We start from the raw sequence: 9865 nt of genomic DNA, 5'->3' as shown, positions 1-9865 counted from the left end.
CGCAATCCCTTCTCCTCCATTCTCCTCTCGGGATCTTGGGCACGCACGCACACGCACCCAGCGTGAGTTTAAGCCACCGGGTCTTGGACTCGAACTGCAGTCGACTACATGGGAGTCCAGCGACATAGCCATTACGCCAACTGCTGGTCCAGAATGTTTATCTTTTTCTTCCTCCAGGTAAGCTTGGGACGACCCAGCTACCGGGTGCCTCTAGGAAACAGGAGGGGAAGTGACTTTACCATGGGAACTGGGTGCAGCTCTTTTTACTGGATACAATTTTTCTTGAGCTATTTTTAATTTAAAAATATCTGGATGTCTGAACCTTACTTCTGGGGAAACGTTATTGACGAAGGAGTTGCTGAGTGAGTTTTAAAATGTGGAGGATGTGCCCTGTCAATAATTAATGCCATGCCAATTATAAATTCAAACTAGACTCTTAAACCTCAAGGTGAGTCATGCTTAGGAGAGCTGGGCGGCCTGTGCTGACCCTGGGCATTGTGGAAATCATTTAAGTTATTTTTTTTTCTGCCGTGGAGCTTAATCAGCATTTCGGATTTAAGGACTGAGGCAATATATAGGCCAGGCCTTAGATAGGAGGCAGGCCGGAAACAAGAATGTGTACACGTTTTGAAATCAGACGCAGCTGGGTTCAAACTCGGACTCGGACACTGAGCTATGTATGTGATCTTAGTGGGTTAAACAGTCTCTCTGAGGCCTCAGTTTACTCATCTGTAAAATGTAACTACAAGTATGAAGATCCTATAGAGAGATCATAGACCACACCCTTTCTGTAACATAAAGAAAGAAAAAAGTGAGTCCTCTTGCCTTCCCTATCTCTCTCTTTGATTGCTTATGACTTTGAGACAGAAATACTTGCTTCTCAGAATATTTGGCGGGGAGGGGGGAGGAGGAGGCATGGTGATTAGGGTGTTAGACTCCTACATGGCCAACTGTGGGTCAAGTCCTGGACCTGGTGGCTTTCTTTCTCATTTTCTCTCTCTCTCTCTCTGGTCAAATTAAATAACAATAATGAATTAATAAAATAAAATAAATAATTCTTTAAAAAATATGTGGGGAGGGGCCGGCAGATAGTGTGGTGGTTAAGATGGCTGGACTCCCACGTGGTTGACTGCAGTTCGAATCCCAGACTTGGCAGCTTGCTTTCTCACTTTCCTCTTATATTTATTGTATATATTTATAACATATGCATTGTGTATATATTATAATATATATATTGGAGGGGTGTTGCTATTATTCTGAGGAGAGAGCAGTCGGTAGAGGAAGTCGAGGTTAGAGAAGACCGGAAGACACTCTGCTGTCTTCAGTAGGAGTGGAGGGTATGAACATGCAGGGCATTAAAGCCTTTAATTTGGAGACACAAAACCACGCTACAAGGAAGCATCACCAACATCTCCTCCCCCACCCCCAGCTGCAACAACAGCCACCACTGTCACCAATACCTGCAAATGGGGACAGGCCCGCGTGCAATACGAAGGCTTGACTACTGACCTGAAGAGTGGTAGGGAACCAGGAGAGAAGACCTCAGGCACCGTACCCGTCTCTTGGTGAGCCATCTTCCTCCTGATACCCTGAAGAAGAAACGAGGAAGGCAGGTGAAGTCTCCCTAAGGGACAAAGGTGTTGGCTTTATCCACTCGGAAACGCGAGCCCTAGCAGAGACAGCCAACGTAGACCTGGACGGCAGGCCACTTCCCGGAGAGCAGCCACGTGTGCGCGTTGGCTGCCGCAGTGCACCCCTTACGGTCCCAACCTTCCTCGGTATGTGTCCAAGGAACTGCTGGAAGAAGCCTTTTCTGTGTTAGGCCAGGTGGAAAGGGCCGTCCACACTGAGGACCCTGGAGCCAGGCCCTCAGGAAAGGCATTGCTGAGCTCTCGGGGAAGCCAGCAGCCAGGAAATCTCTGGACAGATGCAGGGCAGGCTCCTTCCTGCCAGCTGGATTTCCTCAGCCAGTGCCTGTGGAGCCCACGGACCAGTTAGATGGTGAAGAGGGACTTCCAGAGGAGCTGGTGATAGCGAGTCAGCCACTTCCCAGGGAGCGAGAGTGGCCCCCCAACTCTGCACAGCTGGGGTCTCTGAGTACGGTCGCCCATGCGCTGGAAGGTGCTCACTCAGCTGGAGCAGCAGCAGCACCGGTGGGCCCAACATCAAGGAGGCTTGGGAGAAGCTGGGGATGGAGCTGGAGGCTGCCCGCCATGAGCACCAGGTCATGCTGATGACGCGGGATTTGATGAGGCACCAAGAAGACCTTCAGAGGATAGGAGAGCTGCACAACCAAGAGGTGCAAAAATGAAAACAGCAGGAGCTCAGATGGGGTACGAGTACCAGCGCCCTGAGGAAGACGCAGGAAGGATTCAAGGGAACCCCCCCCCCCCGATGCAAGAGAGCAGGGGGCATGGATGCGCCAGATGACTCTGGGAGGTGCCATGGGCATGAATAACAGAGGTGACCCCTTCATGCCCCCTGCTCCTGTGCCAGCTGGTATCCCCGCCCCTCCAGGACCTGCCACTACGATGCCAGATGCAACCATGGGGTTGACCCCACTGACTTCTGGACACTTCGGTCAGGCTGCTACAACAGAAGGAATTGGGGCAATTGGTAGAACTCCCCCTGCATTCCACCGTGCAGCTCCTGGGGCTGAATTTGCTCCAAACAAACGTCGCCAATACTAATAAAGTGGCAGTGTCTAGCTCCCTAAACCCATAAAGGGAGGTCCCTTTTAGGACTAGCCAGAATTCTACCCTGGAAAAATGTGAGGGATTCCTCCCAATAGTTAGGTCTTCCCGGCCTGTACTGCTCTAGGGAGTAATATTGGAGGCAGGGGGCCAGGGAGGGGTGGTATTTAACAAGTCTGTTCTGTGTGGTATATCATTCTTTTTTAAAGAAGTAATTAATTTAATTTTATGTATTTATTTTAATTTGACCAGAGAGGGACAGAGTGAGAGAGAGCAAGAGAGATGGAAAGTGAGAAAGCAAGCCGCCAGGTCTGGGACTCGAACTGCAGTCAGCCATGTGGGAGTCCAGCACCCTTAGATGCCGCCTGCTGGCCCCGTATATAATTTAATCCTTCTCTGTGTGGTGCGTTCCTCAGACTTACACGTGACTGTTGAGAGCCTGGGGAACCATGGCAAAGTGGATCCGATTAAAATCCCATTCATCTTGATCATTCCTTTTTTTTTGGTCCGTAATGTTTCATTTGCTTCCTCATCCACACTCACGAACCCCAGGAACACTGCCGCGTATACCACAGCGTCCAAACACCCCCAGTGACCTTAGCACACAGCTCCGTTCGCTCTCAGGTGAGAATTCAGGCAAGTGTCCACAGAGGTCACAGACAGTGCGCACACGGTTCTGTTACCCCATACATGACCCCTTCGCAGTCGGCCATGTGGGAGTCCAGCACCCTTAGATGCCACCTGCTGGCCCCGTATATAATTTAATCCTTCTCTGTGTGGTGCGTTCCTCAGTCTCACACATGACTGTTGAGAGCCTGGGGAGCCATGGCAAAGTGGATCCGATTAAAATCCCATTCATCTTGATCATTCCTTTTTTTTTGGTCCGTAATGTTTCATTTGCTTCCTCATCCACACTCACGAACCCCAGGAACACTGCCGCGTATACCACAGCGTCCAAACACCCCCAGTGACCTTAGCACACAGCTCCGTTCGCTCTCAGGTGAGAATTCAGGCAAGTGTCCACAGAGGTCACAGACAGTGCGCACACGGTTCTGTTACCCCATACATGACCCCTTCGTGCCCTAAGGAAGGCATTTGCTCTTACAGATGTTCATTTTAGTATATCATTAAAAACAAAAAAAACTTTCTTTTTTTTTTTTGGAGAGGTTTTTGCTATAGGGCACATGCACTCGCCAGACAGACAGAGAGAGACAGAGAGACAGAAAGCGAGAAATCACCCCCTGGGGTGCTGGCCACGCCGCAATCCCTTCTCCTCCATTCTCCTCTCGGGATCCTGGGCGCACATGCACATGCACCCGGCGTGAGTTTAAGCCACCAGGTCCAGGACTTGAACCGCAGTCGTCTACATGGGAGTCCAGCGACATAGCCATTACGCTAACTGCTGGTCCCCCAAATGTTATCATTTTTAAAAAGAATTATTTATTTAACTTTATTTATTAGTATTATTTAAATTTTGCAGTAGGGCACATGCACTCGCCATAGAGAAACAGAGAGAGAGAGGGAAAGTGAGGAAAGCAAACCTCCCAGTCTGGGGCTCAAACCACAGCCAGCTATTTGCAAAGCCAGCATCTTAATCACCACACCATCTGCTGGCTCCAGAGCAGAGTTACTTTATCTTTGGAATTTGTGAAAGGCCTCTATGATTTTTGCCGTGTGCACGAATACCAATGTTATCATTTACTTAGTACAATTTAGACTTCGCCAAAAAATTTAACGTCCATGAAATCCCAAGCTTGGTGTTTTAATTGCACACACATATATAAGGTGCAGCTTTTATATATTAATAAACAGCACGTTTGTGATTCACCTAAAATCATTTCACGTCCCACATTAGTATGCCCCGTGTCAGTGGAGGTGTCCGAAGCTTGCCTAGGTATTTTAAGCAGAAAAGGATTCAATACAGTGAATTGGGGATCTGTAAAACTACTGGGGGTACACAGCAATCCTGGAGACTAACTGAGGGCCTGGACCTTCAGATTTGACTCCATAACCCCGGAGAACACACCTACCGAGGAAATTCCAACCTGGAGTTCACCACTGGGATTGTTAAATTCAGGAATGCACTTCTACTTTTTTTTTTTGAGAGATTTTCGCTATAGGGCACGTGTGCTCGCCAGACAGAGAGAGACATAGAGACAGAAAGCGAGAAATCACCCCCCAGGGGGGATGGTCACGCTGCAATCCCTTCTCCTCCATTCTCCTCTCGGGATCTTGGGCATGCACGCACAAGTGCCCGGCGTGAGTTTAAGTCACCAGGTCCGGGATGCGAACCGCAGTCGACTACGTGGGAGTCCAGCAACATAGCCATTACGCCAACTGTTGGTTCCCAGAAATGCACTTCTGTGGCTGCACCCTAGGGATGCCGAATGTGCCACTGCTGCTGTTGCACTCATGGGGCTCGCAAAATCCACAGAGCTTAGGAATGGGCATGGTCCATGAAGCCCAGCCTGGAACTCTGAGGCGGCTCCCTCTCTCCATCCAGGAGGCTAAGGAACAGACCCTGGAGTTAATGCTGGGTTAGAGGAGCCTTGTAACTTCATAATTACGCTTGTCAGCAGACCACAGCCACAAAGGCAGAAAGATGGCTCACACCCACTGTCTCACACCCCCTTTCTAAATCTCATACAATTGTTTACGAATGGTGGAAATGAATTTATGTCGGGAATCCTAGCTGCAAGGGAGTCTGGAAAATATGATTTTTAAGTCTCCAGCCTCTTAAATAAAAGAAGACACAGGAAAAGCTTTTGAGCAAATGGTCTGAGATATTCACTACAGGCTACAAGAAATATACCTTATTTCAGTGCACAGGTGGCTGCAAATGAAAGAGAGTAGGAGTTTTTTTTTTTGTTTTTTTTTTTTTTGGGTGGTTTTTGCTATAGGGCACGTGCCCTCAGAAAGACAGAGAGACAGATTGTAAGAAATCACCCCCCAGGGGGGATGGCCACGCCGCAATCCCTTCTCCTCCATTCTCCTCTTGGGATCTTGGGCATGCATGCATACATGTCCAGCATGAGTTTAAGCCACTGGGTCCAGGACTTGAACTGTGGTCGATTACATGGGAGTCCAGCAACATAGCCATTACGCCAACCGCTGGTCCCAAGATGGCAGGATTTTGAAGTTCCCCTCATCTCACATTGTCTGGCCTGTCATCACTACCTCAGTGCTTCGCTGGTCAAGTTGGACTAGGTTAGTTCTTTTGCTTCCTTATTGTTAATATTCTTGATTAAATTGCTCATTGTGTTTTAGATCAACATGAGCAGGAATTAACTAGAAGCTCTTCTTGTTTTTGGCATTGCGTCTGGTCAGCTTCGATGAGCTTCACTGGCCCTGTCTTGGTTGCAATTGCAGAGACCCTTACCCAAGGAAGAAGGACAGTGGACATTTTTAATGGCAAACCCATTTAAAATTCCATAAAAAAGTGAATCATACAAAAAACTCAGTCTTGGGACCAGCAGTTAGCATAATGGCTATATTGCTGAACTCCCATGTAGTCAACTGCGGTTCAGGTCCTAGACCCGGTGGCTTAAACTCACGCCGGGCGCGTGTGCGTGCGTGCCCAAGATCCTGAGAGGAGAATGGAGGAGAAGGGATTGCGGTGTGGCCATCCCCCCCCCAAGGGGTGATTTCTCGCTTTCTATCTTGCTTTCTATCTCTCTGTCTCTCTCTTTCTGGCGAGAGCGAAAACCTCTCAAAAAAAAAAAATCTAAAAAAACCCAAAAAAAACAAAAAACAAAAGAAACTCAGTCTTGAGAGCCTAGATTTCACCAGTCCCAAGAGAGTATACCCCTGTTCCCTGCTCTGGCTTGTCTCTGGAATGTGGAGATTGAGCCAGTCAACTGGACACATGGGATTACCTTGCCAACAGTGAACACTGCATTGCAAACTCTTGGTTAAGTGTCATAAACTGCTATTTGATTGAGTGGCAAAGAACTTGGACTGATATTCCCATGTCGCTGAAAAGTATGAGGACTACGGGACCAGCAGTTAGTGTAATGGCTATGTCGCTGGACTCCCATGTAGTCGACTGCGGTTCGAGTCCCAGACCTGGTGGCTTAAACTCACGCAGAGCGTGCGTGCGTGCGTGCCCAAGACCCCGAGAGGAGAATGGAGGAGAAGGGATTGCGGCGTGGCCATCCCCCCCCGGGGGGGGGGGGATTTCTTGCTTTCTGTCTCTCTGTCTCTGTTGTCTGGCGAGTGCACGCGCCCTATAGCAAAAATCTCTCAAAAAAAAGTATGAGGACTAATATTTTGTCTTGGAAGAAACAGTGCGAAATTCAACAGAAAGGATGTAGAAAGGAGACTCAGTGCTGGAGAAAGGGGCTAATCCGTCAGGACCAGGCCTGAAGATGGGGTGGAGAGGATGTGACATGCTGGTTAGGTAAAACTGGCTGACTACCATGGGAGTCCAGCAACGTAACCATTCCGCCAGCTGTTGGTCTCTCCTGGTATGTCTTTCAAGCCACCGGGGCTGGGATTTGAACTACAATCTGGAAGTGGAGGGTTGTAGGTTATAGGTGAGTTTGGAATTCTTAGCTTAGTAATTGGTTAAAGAAAATCCTGTCTCTGTTCCTGAAAGAAATCAGCAAAAGATTGTGCTTTACTCTGAGAGAGAAGAAGGCTTAGTCTGCATGCAAAGCACTAAGCCCGGGACAGGATGGCGCCTCCCACTGCCAACGGTGGACAGTCTGCAGGTCTCTGTTACTGTCAGTAGGTGTGACTCTCCCAGGGCCCCTGGGGAATTGGGAATGGGAAAAAGTAGTCAGAAATCTGTTCTCAGAGTCCAGAAATAAAGGATTACATTTGTAATTAATAATTTTTTTATAGCGGTGCCAGGGCAACTGAGCAAAGCATAATCTTTTCATCAAATGGTCCTGGAAGAATCCGACACATGCATGTAAAATATGAACTTGGGGACCAGCAGATGGTGTAATGATGACGTCGCTGGATTCCCACGTAGCTGACTGCAGTTCGAGTCCCGGACCTGGTGGCTTAAACTCACGCCGGGTGCGTGTGCGTGCGTGCTCAAGATCCCGAGAGGAGAATGGAGGAGAAGGGATTGTGGCGTGACCATCCCCCCTGGGGGGCGATTTCTTGCTTTCTGTCTCTCTGTCTCTGTCTTTCTGGTGAGCGCACACACCCTATAGCAAAAACCTCTCCAAATAAATAGATAAATAATAAAGCTAAACAAAACAATTCTATTAAAAAAAAAAAGAAACAGCAAGAGGAGTTGCCATGTTTATTTACTGTGTTAACCTTTGTGCTTCCAATTCCAGGATCAGTGTCCAGCACACAGTAGGTGCTTTTTAAAATAAGTGCATTAAGTGAATCAGGAACGTAACTTGTCTCTACCTAAAGGCAAGAACTCATTCTGTAAGCAGGTGTTCTCGTACTTCTTGGTCATTGGCCCTGACCTTCTTTCTTTTTCTTTGAACAACTTTATTGAAGAATAGTTCACATTCCATACCATGCACCCATGAAGTTCTTCTTACTAAGGTTTTTCTTCTCTCTCATTTTGTGTGTGAAGGTCATTTTTCTGATGGTAAAAATAGAAAATAAAAGGCACGAATTACGGGAATTACGGAATCTTGGATAGAGAATGGGCTCTTAGAACCGAATTTACCAGCTTACTTCGCAGTTCTATTTTTCAATTGTAAGCAAATGAACTTCTTCCGCCTCTCACCACGTTCTGATTTGTAAAACTACACTAAGAGGACCCTCTCTCCGTTTGATCCTTTAAGCATTAAAATAGACGACACACCCCAGGCTCCCGAGGCATTAACTCCTAAAAGCAGGTTCTCTCCCTGCCCTGTCTCCTGTTAAGGGCCTTCCTCCTACGCAGTGGGCTCTTTTTTCTGATCATCCTTTTGTCCTGAACATATATGTGTGCATGTATGTTAAATGCACACCCTCTTTACTTCCTTAGTGTGTCTGCAAGCCCCACACCATTCTGCCATTCAGCTTGCAGGACACAGTTCCTACAGATGTGGGCCCTTTTAAAATTCGTCCTTCGGCCTTCAAATACACTGGTTTTTTTTAAAAAAGCCACCTGAGATTGTTAGGCAACTGTGGTTTCGTTAGTTGCCATTGCTTTTCTCTCTCGTTCTATTTTCAATTCAGAATTTTATTTTTCAAAGCCTCTCCTTCTTTTAAAACTGCTTTTCCTTGTACAGGCACTCATCCCCAAATTGCACCCCCTCTCCCCTGGCCCTGTTTCCTGCAGCCTCCAACCACCTGCCCACTCTGAGTCTTGCATGATGGCCTCATTCCCCCAGGTTTCTACCGCGTCCCTACGACCAGCCAATTCTTCCCGAGGGTCAAATGACATCAGCATAGCTAATGCCGTGTTTTGTACAGACCAGCTTACGCTGTACCCTGGGCAATTAAAAGCGAGTCTCGCACTGGTTTGATTGAACATGGAGGACGCATGGTGTCAGGGTAAACGGAACGGCGGCCAGCTTTGCTGAACGTGTGCGCATCTCCGCATTCAATGTGTACCTGTTGATTTTACGCTTTGCTCCACGCTTCAGCGACCCTGAGCTTTCGGGTGATTGGAATGGCAGAAAGGATGGGTTTCCAGAAACTTCGCCAAAAAAAATGAAAGACTCCATCCACAGGACTGCTCCATACTCGCAAGGTACACCCACCGCCAACACCCATCTCCACCACCGCCGGATTATCTCACCAGCCAGTGAGACTGCAAGGTTGGGGGGCCTGGCCGTACCATCCGCGCTGTGCACGGGGGGTTCGTGGCCATCCGGCGGCGCCCGGCCGCCTCCCCCTGCCTTGGTCCTGCCCCTGCTCCCCCTGCGCAGGCACCCACAGTGCGTCAGGCGGGCGCTTTATAGCGCCAGCCGGGGCGGCTCCGCTCGCCGTGTTTCCTGGGCTCGGGTGGGTGGTTCGCGCCGCGCTCCGCCAAGATGCAGCTCAAGCCGATGGAGATCAACCCCGAGGTGAGCGCCGGGCCGGGGGGCAGCCTGTGCGGCTGCGGGAGCCCTGACGCCGCCGGGGCCGTCCTTCATGCCATTGTTCTGTGTTTTTGCATTTGCTTTTCAGATGCTGAACAAAGTGAGTGGCGCCCGCGGCCCTGCCGCCTCCCTGAGCGCCGTGGCGGGGGGGCCCACCTTCGCCCGGAGCCAGCCGCGCCCTCCGCG

General features: G+C 49.1%; 1 protein-coding gene and 1 pseudogene across 1 annotated transcript in view; both read left to right on the top strand.

Annotated features, from left to right (window-relative positions):
• Positions 1-1345: 1345 nt before the first annotated feature.
• LOC102500318 (non-POU domain-containing octamer-binding protein pseudogene) lies at positions 1346-2690 on the top strand (annotated as a pseudogene).
• Positions 2691-9567: 6877 nt separating this feature from the next.
• The window catches only part of UCHL1 (ubiquitin C-terminal hydrolase L1), a 14339-nt gene continuing 14041 nt past the window's right edge, over positions 9568-9865 (top strand). Inside the window, exons 1-2 of the mRNA XM_006169202.3 lie at positions 9568-9664; positions 9768-9779. Coding sequence (XP_006169264.1) covers positions 9632-9664; positions 9768-9779 — 45 coding nt within the window. The 5' untranslated portion in view covers positions 9568-9631. The remainder of the gene's footprint in view (positions 9665-9767; positions 9780-9865) is intronic.

The sequence above is a fragment of the Tupaia chinensis genome, unplaced genomic scaffold (assembly GCF_000334495.1).
Source record: "Tupaia chinensis unplaced genomic scaffold, TupChi_1.0 Scaffold146907_1, whole genome shotgun sequence".
Classification (NCBI taxonomy): Eukaryota; Metazoa; Chordata; class Mammalia; order Scandentia; family Tupaiidae; genus Tupaia; species Tupaia belangeri.
Note: the sequence above shows the minus strand (reverse complement) of the source record. Positions and strands in the feature narration are given on the sequence as shown.